This window comes from Crassostrea angulata, chromosome 7 (genome assembly GCF_025612915.1).
Source record: "Crassostrea angulata isolate pt1a10 chromosome 7, ASM2561291v2, whole genome shotgun sequence".
Lineage (NCBI taxonomy): Eukaryota > Metazoa > Mollusca > Bivalvia > Ostreida > Ostreidae > Magallana > Magallana angulata.
Genome location: NC_069117.1, coordinates 18,930,840 through 18,949,629, shown reverse-complemented (window position 1 = coordinate 18,949,629; position 18,790 = coordinate 18,930,840). Strand labels below are relative to the sequence as shown.

At 31.6% G+C, this 18,790-nt stretch overlaps 1 protein-coding gene and 1 long non-coding RNA gene across 2 annotated transcripts in view; one reads left to right on the top strand and one right to left on the bottom strand.

The window, feature by feature from the left end:
* LOC128192036 (uncharacterized) overlaps positions 1-18,790 on the bottom strand; it is an 88,207-nt gene that overhangs the window by 35,013 nt on the left and 34,404 nt on the right. The window lies entirely within an intron of this gene.
* Positions 12,999-18,260, top strand: LOC128192035 (uncharacterized). Its single transcript, XM_052864436.1, has 2 exons — positions 12,999-13,094; positions 17,417-18,260. Exons 1-2 carry the CDS (start codon positions 13,078-13,080, stop codon positions 17,892-17,894), a joined length of 495 nt encoding a protein of 164 aa, XP_052720396.1. The 5' UTR covers positions 12,999-13,077; the 3' UTR covers positions 17,895-18,260.

The following is an 18,790-nucleotide window of genomic DNA, read 5'->3' as shown; positions in this document are numbered from 1 at the left end:
CACTAAAATAGCAACATCCTGTATATTCCTAAAGTGAATGTTAATTTTGACACTTAATGTGATTGTAGATTGTAACGAATATATCTGTTTGATTAATCATAAATAAAATGACGCTTCCTCGTAATTAAACTAAATGTTTCCCAGTTCTAATTTTTAACCAGTACAAAAAGCTATTTTTAGATCAGAAATAAGCCTTGTTCATTTTCGTTTTTGATTATTAGTTTTTTGAAACCTCTAGGAACATTGAAATGAAATTAAACAACAAAAGGCTACATCCAATCCCCGGTTTCAAATCATACATGTGTGTCCTATTATTACAAACATATAACTAGGCTATAAAAAGAAAGCTAAAACAGAAACATAATTAAAACAAATACCAAATATTTGTGTATATTGATAGAAAACAACTAAAGCATAGCGTGTAGTAATTTTGAATCAAGAACAAATATTTTTCGACATTCCTATGCATGAATATATATATATATATATATATATATATATATATATATATATATATATATATATATATATATATATATATATATATATATATATATATCCAAATCACAAAAGTATTTTCTCAGTGTCCGGTAAAAATATAATAAAAGAAAAAAAGCAACACTAACTGCAAAACATAAGCGCTTTCATTGTTAAAAATCTTCAGACGTTTTACAGTCGTTAAAACTATGACGTAATTACGTTACCTAGTGATAACGTCAACAATAATACTATGACGTCATAATGCTTATTGAAGGAAACAATCATAGAATAAAGTTATATAGCGTTATATACAGTAAAACAAAATCAGAGACGATGAAACAGTCTATATCAAACTATTTAACGAAGGTTTTAGTGACTTTATAAAATGTTTTTCTTTTTCCCTTCGTTCAATTGCATTGTCAGTATAAAGTTTATAAAACGGAAAAACTGAAAATTTTCAATTTTCAATTTTCAGTTTTTCCGTTTTATAAACTTTATACTGACAATGCAATTGAACGAAGGGAAAAAGAAAAACATTTTATAAAGTCACTAAAACCTTCGTTAAATAGTTTGATATAATTTAATTCTGGTTGTAACGCGGCATTTGATTGGATAGAAAAATTAAGTTAAATTTGTATAACCTGGTTTGCACGTCACAAGACACGTCACAATGCACTAACGTCAAAAACGTACTAATCCGCTTGACGTTACGTTTGAATTTTGAACAGATTAATATCATTTTTAAAAGTAAACGGACTCAATTTGTACAGCAAATTACAGAAAATTAAATTATAAGAAATGAACTCAATGTCTACCCAAGTTATACGAGTATAACCTGGGTTGGGGCAATTTACGCTTTATAATCCGCGAAGCCAGGTCGTATAACTTGGGTAGACATTGAGTTCATTTCTTAAATAGACTGTTTCATCGTCTCTGATTTTGTTTTACTGTAAATAACGCTATATAACTTTATTCTATGATTGTTTCCTTCAATAAGCATTATGACGTCATAGTATTATTGTTGACGTTATCACTAGGTAACGTAATTACGTCATAGTTTTAACGACTGTAAAACGTCTGAAAATTTTTAACAATGAAAGCGCTTATGTTTTGCAGTTAGTGTTGCTTTTTTTCTTTTATTATATATATATATATATACTGGGTAAAGTTTATACATGTATTATAAAATTTATTCCAATTCCATAAGGGTGCTGGGGCCCGTTTCACAAAGTTGTCATAAGATTTGACTTATGATTATCATAAGATATGACATAGCTGTTTCACAAAGTTGTCTTAACTTTAACTTATCTTAAGATTATCTTAAGATAATTATTATAGGAGCGATTGCATAAAATTCAATCAGTAAATTGTAAAGTAAAGAATTTATTTACGAAATCTGCAGCATAAATATATATGTGTAATAACAGTAATGGGTACTTTATAATTTACCGTATGTTTTTGTACTTTCTTTTGATAGGAACAATAAAAACAAACCAGTGAAGAAAATAGTGTCCTTTTATTGATTAATGATTATTAAGGAGGCTGAATGTTTGAAAGATAAATCTATAAAAATATAAAATGATAATTTTGAAACCATAGAATCTTAATTTTTTCTATAGTATTTCAAAATTGTAATTTACTGTCCATTTGGACTTCTAAATACCTGTATACAAATGCATGTCTCGCATTAAAATGATGAAATATCTTTAAATCACCATTACTTTATCATTACCAGTATATAAAGCAACAGAAACAATTTTGAAATTTTAATAAAATTTGAATGAACACAATATTCAAAGGAAATATGGCAATTACTTAGTTCTCAGAATCGAGTTTGAATTAATCTTCTTCTAACTTCGGCACCGTCATTGTTTACTCCTTGGAATATAACATTGTCTGGTTGTTGAAAAACACGATAATTATTTATGTTTCGGGGCACATGGACGTTGTTTTTGATGCAAATGTTATGTAGCACCATACAAGCAGTCACGATTCCACAAGCTCTCTCGGCCGGAAAAGTAGGGTCCCTCCGGAGCGATCGATGATTCGGAACCTCATTTTAAGGACGCCAAACGCTCGCTCAATGGGGGCCCTGGTTTTAGCGTGGGCATCTCATGGGGTTGCTTGGGTTCAAGACGGGTGTTAGTAAGTGATTCGTTACCGGGCACGCACTGTCACCAACTAGACAACCTCTGTTAATGTTGCCATTCTCAAACATTTGACACAAAACAGAATTTGAGAACACAAATGCGTCATGAGATGATCCAGGCCACTTTGCTACACAATTCAAAAATTTCAAATTGAAATTGCAAACTGCCATCACATTTATTGAATGAAAGTTTTTTCTGTTAACAAACAAATACTAATGAGTTGAAGGTGCCTGAATAAGAATATGTGTCCCGTCTATTGCCCCTATCGCATTTGGGAAATTACATATATGAGCGAAGTCCAGTATTAGTATTGTTTATATCTCTGTCAGTAGAAGGAAATTTAATGTAGACAGGACTTAAGGCAACTAGAGTAGATGTAACAGCGTAAACAATTCTGGACACACTTGCTTCACTGATACCATGCATAGGCGTCGGAACCGGGGGGGGGGGGGGGCTAGGGGATGATTAGGAATTTCATGATTTTGGGTAAGTAAATTTTTTTTTCTTTTGGAAGTATAGGTATACTCCCCCCTCCCTCCCAGGGATTAGGATTTCCATGATTTTGGGAATTACTTTTTTCTCAATATTTCTGAGGATTAGTCTAGCCCCCCCCCCCCCCCCCATTTTCAATTTGCTTCTGACGCCAGTGCCATGAAGATCTGCACATACAGCTTGAAAACTTCTACTTGCATAAAAGCAAAGCGCAACCATGACTTGCAATGATGTTGGAAGGGCATGTACTTTTTTGGTTTGGTGCTCTAAACGATCATTAAGTTCATTACATAAGTCAAAGATAACATGTCGTGGCAAACGGAACTTCTCTAAGATGTCACAATCGTCCATTTAATATAATGGGTTGATTCTGTCCCTGAATACACGCTCACGCCTTTTAAGTTACCTATTTCTTATCAAAACATATGTTTAAAATTGTCTTAAGAGAGGTATCTGGGTGTCTTAAGATTTTGAACAATCTTAAGATGATCATAAGTTAAGACACTTTTGTGAAACAGCTATGATAAAAACTTATGATAAATTTTGGTCTTAAGACAGATATTTGTCATAAGATAGCTTTGTGAAACGGGCCCCTGCATTATATCAACAAAAAATGCGTACGGATATTTTCAACAAAAAACTCAAAGTACTAATATCACGAAATGAAATTACGTAGATTTCTGATATTGTTTGGTTTGCTGTTCATGACAGCATATATATGGCGAATATATCTCTTAATCATTGCTGTTACATGTACTTAGACCAACAATATTCCGGATTTAATATCATATATAATCATCCACATGCCATGAGAAATGCATGTATTTTTTTTTAAAAAAGTGTCAAATTAAAAATATCATATCTTATAATGATTTAGATATAAATCATTTACATTATCAAGGTTTAGATGATAATGTAACAGCAATAAACATTTTTACTCATGGTATGACATATATTGGAAACATTCTGGACATAGTGTACATTTGAACAGGAAAATCTTCGACGCAAAGCAGATACCAGTATGTCAATCAATGTTTTATATACGTACTGACTTGCATGAAAGCATGAAAAGACAGTAAAAAAGAGAGAGATAATGAATATCGGAAAAATTTTGTTATCGAGAAAGAAACACTTCTCTGGAAATAAAAACTACTACATGTAAAGACTAAGTGTGTTTTATAGCAAATAAATGAAAGTTAAAGTTTTATATCCACATTTTGATGACTTTAATTGTATTCGAATCATACATTATAATTATTTGATTCCAATATTAACATCATTGTAAACCAAAACTTAAAAATCCTTTGTAATCGAAATTAGAATACAATCATGTATTTGAAGTACAAGCCCTCAATTTCTATGTTTGAAATATTGTTCCAAGTTCCCTGCATCTAAATTACAAAGTAAACAGCTTAGAAAACAGGTTACAAATGTAACTAAGTGACTGAAGAGTTTATGATAAGTCTATATAAATGTAGTATTAATCATTTACTGATCTTCAATTTATTTTTAAAATGTCATCACATGGGATTAAACTGTACATAACTTTTGCTTGTTTTATATTTTATACCAAATGATTGCACGAAGTTAAGACTTCATCTAACTATTAAATAAGTCGCCCTTAACTAACACAACTTAAGGCATATTAAGTAGTAATAGAAATAGTGTGAAGTATATCTGCTTTGTCATCACAGAGAAAATATGAAAAAAAAGCTACCTAACGAGTCAAGATCGAGATGAGTTTACCTGTGTTTTGTAACACGCATTCTGATCGGTCAGTCAACTGGATCCGACCTGTTCAGACTTGTTTGAACCGCTTTGAACTGTTTAGGGCTATATATAGTTCTATGTTATTATTATTAATCATTCCTGATGATTGTTGCCCTGCAGATACATTTTTTATTCCATTTAAAATTGGATTTTTTGGATAAATTTAGAAAACTATTCATAGTTCTTCTTTAATAGAAAATCTGGTGAACTAGTCAATATATATATATATATATATATATATATATATATATATATATATATATATATATATATATATATATATATATATATATATATATATATCCCCTGTTTGGCACAATTTCTACGTGCAATGGCGTATTCGAGTCGACAGCACGATAGTGCTTCACGATAAAGCATCGCGTCATCGATTTTGCATAATCGCATCATCGCTATCGCACATCACATTATCGCTTTCATAACATTGCGTTATAACTTCAGTGGGACATCGTCATCGCATTGTCGCGCCATCGAATTAACATCATATCGCACTATTGCGCTGTCTCTTCATTGTCATCGGACCATCCATTCATCGCCATCGCATTATCGCTTCTAAGCACAAAAGATCCAAACCTCGATGGTGCGATGTGCGATAGGAACTATATGTCCGTATCTATATGATAATTATTAGATGAATGACCAAGCTGTGCTATAAGTGATGATATTATAGTGAATTTAAAGGATTAAGGGCTCATTTTGAAGGTTTATATCCCACTTGATTTTGATCACACGAACTTAGAAACACACGCGTTAATTAGAGGAAGTTTCTTAATATTAATAACAAGGATCTGAGGGCTTCTATCATATCTAATTGTGTCCTTTTAGCTCACTAGAACTAAAAGGACACTAGGGCTATTATTTCCTTGTCCAAAATTTGGGCTGTACGGGTACCAGCAGGTAATTCCGAGAGGTTGTTATCTCCCTTGATCTTGAACCACGATCTTTATTGCCTCCGAAGTTGTCAATGCTCCCACAAACTATTGATGCATTAATCATCTTAATGTTAATTACGAGGGTTGTTCGGAAATTATTGAGACATTTACTCTTATTTCCTTGGGAAAAAGATAAATCCTTGAAATTTCACCAAAACGTACACCAGGATAGAGTTTATCAATGTAAAAAAATTATTGTCCATAGCATGATTAGATCATGCCTGGTAAGCTGACCAAATTGCCATCGCCCAGTGACCCGGCGCAACCGCAAACTTACTGCAACGTCATTTTAACGCTTCTTATTGATCTTATGTTTTAAAAACCTAACAAACAAACGGAAATAAGAATTAATTCTTCATTTCTCATCTTTTGTTTACATTTCGAGATGTCAACATTCGCATATTCCCTCCATTCTTGAATTTTGTGAACAAAAATTGGGTCATTTCTAACCGAAAGTCAAATTACTGTGAAATGTCTCCTATAGTGATTCTGTGTACATATTTTAGAACTATTTACATCAGTTAGTGTGTAAAAAGTACTTGATATTTAGTCACTTTGTCTGAATTCTAGCGAAACAATTAGTGAAAAAAGACGGTAAACTGAAGTTCTTTATTCCTTGCCATCGTATAGTTTTTCTTAAAGCAATTGGGTGGCTTAAAAGGTCTTTTTCCGAAATTTTTATCAATTTGATGTATATTCGCTGCGCCGCCTTGACGTTAAATTTCTATTTACCGTCGTTTTCAAATTCCTATTGCTTGGTAAATATATCTGTACCATATCCCTATTTCAACTCAAACACTCGTGAAACTTGATCAAAAGGTAGTCACAATAAATAGCAAAATGAACATATATAATCTGATTTCTTTTAGTATAAGCTGTAAGTTTGCGGACACTTAGATAGACGATGTTTTAGTTTTCTTATTCTCCGAGTTTGTGCTTGCGCCGGGTACCCCGACCACCGATTTGTTTATCTACCGTTGTAAACAAAATATTAAACATTTTTTAAATATTACTTTCAATTACTTACAATTATTTGTTAAGGTTTCTTCAATGTTTATGCCAAATTCCACCATAATTCGTCACTTAGAAATGGAAATATCCGTGTTGTCTCAATAATTTCCGAACAACCCTCGTAAATCTAAATGTTAAAGCTGCTTGTTCCGATTTTCATTTAAACAATTGTACGCTTTCAAACGATGGTTATGCTAATTTTGAGTGCAATTTATTATACGTTGCAGTAGTTTTCCCGGTCAATTAAGCCATATTTTAATGAAAAATAATGTACATGTTGAAACTCGTTGGATCCGTATATTGTGTATTCCGGCATGCTGTCCAATCCGGCGACATTATTCAGCCCCTTGACATTTTCCTAACATTTTTGTTTAAAAAGTGTTGTGCAATCCGGATCCTGTCTATTCTGTACACCGCCGCGATGAAAAAAAAAAACCCGACTGCTTATAATTAGTAAGAGTTATCTCCCGTAGTCCGGCCACTTTTCGATCGATCGGCCTACTGCGAGATACTTAATTCTCAATTATCGACCAATTTTTCTGTCGTTGCTATTGATTTAAACAACTGTGAATATAGATGCAAAGTAACAACTTATTTCAGTTTATACCGTTAAGTCTTGTTATAAATAAATACGCATTTGTCCCTATAATTAGATTATAAGATCACCCCATTTTTTTTTCAGGCCGTGATTCAGAAAACTGCGGGAGTAAGACTGCCAATATCGTTTGTCATCCCCTCATTATACCTCGAAACGTTATAATTTCAAATCAGGCACCAAACATTGAGGAGAAATGGAAATATTCGGCGGATCTAAATGTTAAAATATTCTCATGATAAAATTGTGTATTTATGGCAAACGTAGATTTATTATTTTTTTCTCCTACAAAATATAATCGCACTTGTATTTTGTATCCATAACTTTTAAACTCCTTTTAGCCAAATCTGTCAAATATCATGGTCGTTTCACCCTTTTGTTGCAAACCAAGCTGAAATGTTTAATCGATGCGCTGTTGAACGAAAGACTCGGCTAGAGAAACTTACTGCATGGGTCGTCTAAAAATATTAATTTCAATAATAAATTTAGAAACTTTTAGATTTCACAATGTGTAATTTTTGTTACGTTACAGGAAAATTGTCATTTCATGCACATATAATTTGCACAAAATAACTTAAATGTTATTAATGCAACCAGTGTTTGAAATTTTAGACCGCTCTTGATAGATATATTTGAGAAAGAAATTTTAGGGGTCTTCTTATCGGAGCCGTGTAACAAAATTTGAGCCATTTCCGAGAAAATGCGTGCACAAAAATCGTTAATAAAAGAAAAGAATGTCGGAAACGGAAGCTCTTAACAAGGGGACGGGTAGTGCTTTAAATTCCTATTTACATGTATTTAATTAACCTTGTAAAATTATCAATCATAGGCATTGGATAACTGCTATTGCTTAATTGGCAAATTTGATTTGCTTATTGACTCCATTACCTCTACAATTTCGCTTTTATAAAATACATATAATCATGTACTCCAATCAGGTGTTGTACTTTACGGAACGTTCTTTACGCGATCGCCGAGCGCTTCTTTTAGGAAAGAATAGTCCTAATCAGACAGAAAATACATAATAAAGCATACATACGTTTAATTAAGATATATATAATTTATGTATTAAATATTAGCGTGTGCCTGAATATGCAAAGCCCATTTGATTTGAAAATTTCCCTTATCTACTAAGAAGTATTTTTAATCATTTGATTGTCCTCTACTCGATCTTAAACTGTCCGAATCCAATCAAAACTTTTACTCATCGAATGTACATAAACTTTTTTAAAACTCGGATATTCTTTCAGAATAAAATTTCAATAACAAACAATAAAATCTAGTTAATAAAAGAATAAAATCAGCAATGAATATTCTTTTGTATGAATCAGACTACCATTGAAAAAAAAGTTAAACGAATAGTGTGACCCTTAGTCTTTTACGGCCTAAATATGAAAAAAACTTGTTTAAAAATGGTTAGTTTTATCGTGCCCGCACCTACCGCAAGCATGTAACATTGCCTTATCTCGAACGCTTTTTAAATATATTTCAACTTTTGCTTTCTCTCTCTCTCTCTCTTTCTCTCTCTCTCTCTCTCTCTTAGCTCATAAAAAGATTCTTATATTTTGTTAGCCAAATGAATTATCACATATTACAGATACTTCCGATGTGTGTGTTGAAATAATCATTTTGTGAAAATCGCCTATATTTTGTTGAAGTAGGGAATGTAATGCATTTAATTCTCAGCAGCAAAATGTCAGAAATAGACACAGGTGAATGTATTTACATTTCAACTAGTACGACTGTAAAACATTGTATTATATACATTGATCGCATTTGTTTTTACTTTACGCACTTTGATTTAAATCAATGGTTTGCTGCATCGTTAACCAATATAATTGAAAATAAAAATAATTTAACAAAGAATGAATGAACATTCAATTGTGTGATAACTTATATACACGAGAAGCATGTGTCCGAGACTACAGCAAATCGGTTGTCCACTAGCGCGGCATCTCCTCGGCCCGTACGTGCTATGTAAATGTACACCCAACGTGGTGGGTTTGAGATGTTTGCAGTCTGATAACTGAATTTTATTTTCCAACAATAATACTATTTCATGACATAGACAAAATCACAAAGAACGCCATATTTCAATGACAGTCATACTATTTTTTTTTCAATTACGATACAAAAACAGCATTACTTCGTGGGTAATGGTATAATCGTTTTTCTTTTACTCTTTCATATCGTTAAAATCGGAATTCTTTTTGTTGTTGTTGCATCTAGATGAATAAAGCCATGTGTGCATTACAACAAGGCGCAAATCTTGTGTATTGGATAACGGTAGACCGCTCGCTTTTAAGTCCAGCCGTGACCTATTTCCTCGGCCGCGGGCTAGGGATCGGATAGGTTTAATTGTTTACATACATGCAGCTCGAAATCCAGCTATAGATTTTAAATGCGACTCAAATGGATTGCATAGAAGCAATTCTTTTATCCATAATGTGTTTCCCTAGAATAGAATTAAATTGTTGAAACACTTTCCGCATGAAGCCTGGTACACTTTATATGGTAGTAGGTAAAAGTGTAACCGTTTTATATGGTAGTAAGTAAATGTGTAATCTTTTTTATTTACTATTAAAATCGGAGTTTTTGTGTTTGAAGCTACATAAATAAACACGTGTGTGCATTACAGCAAGACGCAAATCTTGTGTATTAGATAACGGCATACCGCTCGCTAGTCCAGCCGCGACCTATTTCCTCGGTCGCGGGCAAGGGTGTTCACATACGCAGCTCCGAATCCAGCTAGATTTTAAAAGCGACTCAAAGGCATTGCAAAGAATGAGTTCTTTTATCAATAATGTGTTTCACTAGAAAATAATTTAAATGTTTAAACACTTTCCGTATGTAAACTGGTACCCTTTATGTCAGTTATAAATATGCTCAAACACCCCGTTTATATGCCAAATAAAACACTAATACATGGTAACAAGTCTAGCTTTTTACACTCATATTACGCAATACCCGAACAAAATATTATTGTCACGACATTAATAAGATCATAATGAACAACTTTTGCAGTGACAGCCATATCGAAATCTTAACCACTTTGAGTTATAAAGCGATAACTTTCAAGAACTCTAGGTCCCTAACTTGAGGGGCCAGCTCCTTTTTCTTGATGTCATATGAAAGCTCTTTTCAACATAAATCTTGTCTGTTCTACATGTCTTAACAAAATATTTCCGGGAAAAAAGATAAACTAAGAAAACCATGCAAAATCACAACGCTTTTTTATCTCATTTTTTTAGCCCTACCGAACTTCGGCGCTTTTTGCGCTGAAAAATTATAAATGCCCTATTACATATCTACAATCTTTCATCTATCATTCCTGAAATTTTGAACTCAATATCTTTTTTAGTTTATGAGAACCTTCGTGGACAAGCCGACCCTCCAAAAATCGTTAAATCGTTAATATCTCAAAACCGGAAGTGACGTCACCATTAAAAAAATTGCAATAAGGTTCACAGCAATATCTATCAGATCTGAAAGTTTCATATAAATCGGCCGAGTAGTTTTTGAGAAATTGCGTACACAAAATACGTAAGAAAAAAAATAATAGGGAAAAAGAAACCGAACGAAAACAATAAGGTCTTCCGTTGGAAACGGAAGACCTTAATTATACATAATTTACCATTATTTTATTCAAATTATTTTTGCTTTTATTTGATCCTCTTTGCATTGATAACGCCAAATTATCCAATTTAAAAAGTGGCCAATTGATTGCATTGAGGCATACGGAGAAATAAGCATTACGAAATGTAAATTTTATCAGTAATGAAGTGCAAACCAACAGTTTGTTGTGTATACTAGTACTCCTTTTCCGTGTCTCAGAAAGTATGTAGTGATATTATTTTCAAAAAAGGACTAATTGGATTTCAACGTGTAGGCAGTTTGCATTTAATCATTTAAATTTTGAAAGAAAAATATCAAAATGTGAAGTGAACTATGGTGCAACGATATACTGAGGCAGGAAGAATATTATAGCAGCGTTGATAAACAGCAAAACGGGTCATGGAGAAAACTGGGTTGATATCTTATCATAAATCAACAAGTATTAGTTGGCAATGCATGTACAAACAACGTTTGAAATATTTTGCACAACAATAATTTATCATATCGTAACTCGAAGATATAAGGTATGTTGAAGTGAAAATTAAAGAACAGGATTTATGTAACTTATAAAGTTCGGCATTTATTCTGAAAAAAAAGTTATCGTTGATTGTCAATCAAATTTCCTATGTTAAGCTCGGAAGAGCTGATAACAATGCAGAATTGTAATCAAGTTCAAAGAATTATTGACATAGTAATTAACATTATGCTTCGCAGAAAAATATGAAATTATTAAATAATGCATATAGGTAATTAAAAAAAGATCAAAATTTGAATCCTATCGATCATTTTTATCAGATTTTCCTTCAACACCTCTTTGTCATAAGGGGAAAAATAGTTATAAAAGGAGATTATCATTCGAATGGTGTTTTCTCTACTTTTCTAAAATTGAAGTTAAATCTATTTGATGTTCCAAATTATTAGCATATTTTTAAGTATCTTTCTTCTATAACATACTTATAACTATGAAAGCTGTTTATATACAATTATTAAAATTTCTTAGTTAAACTGCAATTAAACAACTTATGTTTTCTCAGAAACTGTTGAAGTTAACAATAATTAGAATATCATAATCCCTTTTTTAACTAATTTTTTCTTATCTTAAGGAACAAAAGAAATTAAAATATATTAATTAAGTGTATCTTTGAGATACAGATCGCCTATTGAATAAGGATTTCAACTCATATCAAAATTCTATTTTCAAAAATTATTTTGGGGGAAAAAATAAAAAACAACACTTTTGTTTGAAAAAGGGAAAATTTTTCACAAGCTTTTTAATTAATATTTTTTATTTCAATGATTTGGTATAAAAGTTACACTCTGACAGGAAACCTGCTTTTTTTTTTACATAATACATGTATATCAAAATTTAATTCGATTTTTACATATTTTATTTCTTTTATTTCCTTTAAATAATTAATAATTGTTTTAAAACACTTTAACCAGAATACTGACTTCTCTTGTTAAATAAAGAAGAGTTGAACTTAATTTTTCGTCTCTGAAACTTGAATCCTTTGTTAAAATAACCTTATTTAGGTTTCAAAAAGAAATAAAATCATTGCCAGGCCAACCATTGACATATGGATTTCACCTCTGTTTATGTTCACGCATATGCATATGAAAAAAGGACTCTTAAAAGCTGATCCTCTAATATAGGCAGTGTACCTGTGACTGTATACTTCTAAATTATAAAAAAGAAAATTGACTAAAATGCATAAAACTTACAATGAAAAAAAGTAAACAAAAGCAGAAATAAGAACTCAAACCGAAAGTAAGGCAAAATGAAAATGAAACAACAAGAAACAAAAAGGATGGTTACAGAGATTTCCCGGAAAAAGCTACATAAACATAAAATGACCTATAGGATAACTGTTGTCTTAAAATAAATATTATGGAATGCTTATTTTTCTTATCATTTCTTAACTATATTTATATTGTGGAGGGCGTATAAAGGGAAAACTCGAATGATTAAAGCATAACATAAAGAGTTTTGGACAATTAATAACTATCGTGCAAAATGCAGAAAACTTCAAGGTAAGATAAATTAAAATACTAATCACGAACATATGTACAAAATTATCAATACCACTTTTGAGACAACTTTTGAAATAAATTTTATTGAATGACATTAAATATCAAATCTAATTGTAAGTTACCAAGCCCTAAATCAGAATTTTTATTAAATCAAAACCAGAATCCAAATCATAAATTCATCTTTTTGATGTTGGGGAAAATATTATATATCTACATTTACTGTTTATTTCTAATTTTTGTGTGATTGCACCTGAAATTGGAATTTTGTACTCACTACATGAACGAATCTGCAATTTGAAATATGTTTTTAAAATAATGAGCATATTTTTACTGCTAATTATTGAGAGCATTTTCAATAAACATGTTTTGAATAAATATGTTACAACAAAAGTTTTAACCACAGTCTTTATAAATCACAGCTAGTCTCTTTAGCATTTCGAGACGTAAAAATAAACCTTGAAAATCATTAACATAACAGGAGTTATGGCACATGCATCAGATAGAATTGTTTGCTGATAGCATAATTAACTAATTTATTTTCGTTATTTTAGGGGGTTGGTCATTTAAAGGAACAATATTTCTGTTTGGATGACAACAATAGATTCTGGCAGACTTTTCAAAACTGTCACCAGTGGCCTATGTGCGTTTTGTTAAAACCAAAAATTTGTTACTTTTTTGAAACTACGTTTTGTGAATACACAAAGAATATACAAAGATGTAATTGTAAAACTAGCATTGTAAATTGTAAAACTAGGTTTGACAGTCTTTGCAAGAAAGCGTAGATATAGTAATATGACCCCCGTATGAAATAAACTAATGAATCTTAGGTAAATAGGTACATGATTTATTTCATTACATTTTCGGCATTTTTTTTTCTACATAATTTCAAGCTTTTCTTTAGTTGCATTCTTGCTACATATAATGGGTGACATTCTGTTAATAAAACATATCTGATGATATTCAAATAAAAGAATATGAGAAATAATCATTAATATCGGTTATATACAATATTTTGATGGCGTATATCTCCTATATACCATCAGAATTTTTTTTGTAATTGGATTGAAATATTTTTTAACTTTTTCAATATTCCTATACAAATCCAACAAGCAACATTCTAAATGTTACATAAAATCAAACTAAAATCTAATAACACATTATCAATATGAACCCCGCGAACTTTTTGGGAGAAGTGGTTGTAATTATTTTGCTTAATTAAATTAATTATTTGATTAAATCAATATTTTTAAAAAAAATTTCGGCCGAAACATAAAAAATAATATGGAAATTTTTGGATTGAAGTGTTTAAGTCCTATTTTCTAGCATTAACTTTTACTTTGATTTGATAAGATCTTTCACGCATATTTTATAAAGAGGAAGTAAATCTATATGCGTATGGAAGGGAATTACCGCCAAAATTCTATGTATCTTGCTTTTATTCTTATTATGCTTACTTCTTTATTCTTCATTACATTTACACTTGCATGTCACTTTGTTGTTTTCATATTCATGCTTATCCAATTTCACTTTGATTCTCTTTGATCCTTCATTGTTTGCTTAATTCTATGTTGCAACATTCTCTTCTTATTCGTGTTAATTCTTTCTTCTATCTCTGTTACAAACGTGAATTCAAAAACGCAAACCATAAAGCACTTTCAATAAAGACGAATACAAGTTGCATGAATTTAATGCTGCATTATGACGCCATGCGGCAGTGTGCGCGCTACAATTGCTGCTCCCCGAAAAAAAACCAAAGTAGCTATCTAAATGTGGGATGTTTCGCACCATGACATTTCGCTCCAATGTTTATATGAATGGAGGGGAGGTTAATGTACTAAGGGATAATTTATAATTTTGTTTGCCGGGGAGGGGGTGGGGTGGGGTAGGTCGAGTTCTATTTTCAGTAGGTTTACTATGTGAATTTAAAAAAATTTGAATTTTCAAGGGTGGTGGGGTGACTGGACCCCCCTCCTAAAATAAAATAAAATTCTAAGTCTGCGCATCAGTTATTTATATGAGACGATATAATCTTACAGTTCTCATAATTAGCACCCGTATCATAATTATCATCATCGCAAGCTTGATATGGAAGTCGGTCAATTCAAATATTCATTTAATCAAGACGACATGTATGAGGTTCATGTCTCTAAGTTACATGTATCATAGCTTAAACACCTTCAAATCTAAACATGGACATTCAGTTACATGTACATGATTTATATTAAAATAAAGAAACCTACATGCAATAAGCATGGCTGTGAGTGATACATACACATTTTTATCACTTCAAAAATCTTTGTAAATAAGAAGCACACATTATTAATGTATTGTATTTTGGAAGAAAAAAATATTTTATTTAGAAATTTATATAAGAATTTTTATTAAGATTTGATTTAGATTTTAAACCAAAACGTATAAACAGTCATATCGATATCACATACCGTATTTTAATCTCTTTGCCTGGTTTGTTTTCGTTTACCCATTGTGTAATTAATTCACTGATAATTTAGATTCGTTAATTTTACCGCGTTTACTTCTGCGACTCCACCGTTCTGTGCCGAATCGCAAAAATATGAAATCGCGTGCACCAAACGTAGTTTTCATATCACAAGTTCAAAACTTTTAGAAATATAAGTGAGATTTTAAAACCTACAGTTTTAAGTTTTTTAACCCGGAATTTCACGCGGATATTAATCCACGCATTTAATCAGGGATACACAGTACTGTAGCCTAACGAGAGGTACATAGTGATTCATGCAAGTGATAATTTTCACACGTACTAGAGTACAAGAAAATCTACTTCTAAGTATTTCGTACTTTCGTATTTCCTTTTATTGGTTTTCAAAAACATCTTTAAATTTGGTTTAAATTTATTTCTATTTCATCTACATGTTTCACGGGTACCTGTAGACAGAACCGTGCATCAACCAACCTCTTTTCACCTCAAATGAAAATAAAGTCCTGCATGTCGACAAGTTACGTAGTTTTGTTATACTTTCATGTTAAATACTGAAATCTGATTTGTTAAGACGCAGTTCATAATCCTTTCTATTACCCTCTGCGTTAGCAACGCACTTAGCAACGGGTAACATTAAAATATGTTACATGCGCGAAAATTATGCGCGTACGGTTCGCTGTAGAATTCACGTTATTCCTATATAAAAGCAGTAAAATTTTCTTGAAAATTAAGACATTCAGTATAACAAAATAAATAGTGCCTGTTTGGGAGGATAGCAGTTGAAATTGACACCTCGAGAAAACCATTGTCAACCGACGCGGGGTGTCAATTTCAATTGTTACCCTCCCAAACAGGCACTATTTATATAATGACATGTTCCTCTTCTAAAAATTAAGCGTTCCTGCAAATAATTTGCAAATAATTTGTTACTGCATATATATACGGTACATCATTGTATTGCGGATCTAGAATGAGATCAGATCCACCCCAATGGAAAATTCACACTTATTTAATCAACCAATAAAAAAATTAATACAAAATTATCTCTCAGACCCCCCCCCCCTTTGATTTTTTTAGAACCGCGCGGAGGTATTTTACATGTACACAAAAAAAAATCCGTATCTTTTTAAGTCTGCGTATATCGTGGCTTGTTATAAGTTAATTATATTACCCGGTAACATGTATTTCATATTCCTATACTAAGCCCTTAATTTGAGATGTTTTCACGAATTTGTTAAATTTATGCCATTTGTTAGTTTCGTTTTAATAAATCTTCGGGAGCAGCAATTGTAGCGCACACACTGCCGCCTGGCGTCATAATGCAGCATTAAATTCATGCAACTTGTATTCGTCTTTATTGAAAGTGTTTTATGGTTTGCGTAAATTTTTGAATTCACGTTTGTAACAGAGATAGAAGAAAGAATTAACACGAATAAGAAGAGAATGTTGCAACATAGAATTAAGCAAACAATAAAGGATCAAAGAGAATCAAAGTGAAATTGGATAAGCATGAATATGAAAACAATAAAGTGACATGCAAGTGTAAATGTAATGAAGAATAAAGAAGTAAGCATAATAAGAATAAAAGCAAGATACATAGAAATTTGGCGGTAATTCCCTTCCATATATGCGAGTCATAGCGCTTTTGTGGGTATAAAAAGGCGGATCACGATGTAGCAAATTACAGTAGCTCTTTGATACAAAATGTAATTTCGCAATTATCTGAATCATTATCGCGTAGTACAAATGTTTATTTAGGTTTTAAAAATTTCCGTTTCTGCATGTTGTGATATATAAACAAGTGTATCCTCATGTGTTTAAGCTGTCAGCGAGTCAACAAACAATTTTATTATTTTTGTGATAGGGAAACAGGTATGGACAAACAGATACAACCTTCAGTACCCGATTATCCAGCTGAAAGAGAGATTGATTACGACATTGCGATAATCTATGACAAAGAAGACTTTCAAGATGTTTTGGAATTCAAGGAACACCTTGTAACCGATGTTCTAGAATCAAAAGATAAACAAAACATTTCAGTTGTATCATTTGACACGACAATGGTGAAGAACATTAGGGAAGCTCTAACAAAGTCCAGATTTGCTTTTCTATTCCTCACTAGATCCTTTTGTGAAGAGTCCTGGCCTAGACTGTCTCAAGAGAGTGTTGTAAGAAATGTGTTGTACGGGGATGAGAGTGGGTGTATAATTGTACCTATCTTTACCGTGAATAGAAATGAGTCAACATTCAAGATTCCTTTAGGCCTCAACGTCTTAAAAGGACTCCGATACTGTGATAGAGACCAATTTTATACGGCATCTGTTATCAAACTTCTGTTTTAATTAAATTTTTCAACAGATAATACTTTTTAACAACCGCAGCCGAGTTGATGAAATGTAGCTAAGAGTGTATGCATTTCCTTTATAAATTTCCTAAATACGTCAAATACTAGTACTTTGTAGATTGTTACTTGCACTATTAAATCAATCATTCTGTGCATGTTTGTTATATAAATCTTCATCTGTAATATGTATGTACAACTTACTACACAAAAGTCAGAGCATTCGCATGACACTCATTTTTCATATATTACGCTGTTGAAAACTTGAAAACTAATGTTTGTGTTATTTTTAGTATTAAAATGTTTATAATTATTCAATCTTCCTAGAATGATGTAAATGTTTTTGTTTATAAACGAATAAAAAGTGTAAGTCTGATATTGGATCTTAATATTGATATATTATTTAAAGGATGTTTAGATTCATAAGATCCGGCGTAGAAAGGGGGGATTCTGAATCCGACCATTCGATTGATATCATAAATTGACTATTTTGAAAAGTGCTTGTAGAGCTCTGATAATGTACTCTCAGTTTCTGTTCCAGGAAGCTTCAAAACTTTTTTGTTCCCTCATAATGTTGAAACAACTTTATAGATAAGCTATTCACAACATTTAAGGAAAATTTTGCGTAAGCAATCAACAATCCTTAATGTTTCAGATAAACATTTATTTGTTTTTTTTTTTTTAAGTTAACATTTGCTGTTATATTTTTTGAAATATTTCTGGGTTTTTTTAAAACAATTTTGTGTACTTTTTTTCATTGTTTGTTCATAAAAATGTTAATAACAATTTCAGTTATGATTTAGATAAAACAAATATCTAAAAATAAAAAAAGCTAGTTAAATTTATTCTTGGTTTTCTCAGTATATAATCCAAACAAGTTTAGGTTGAAGTTCATAA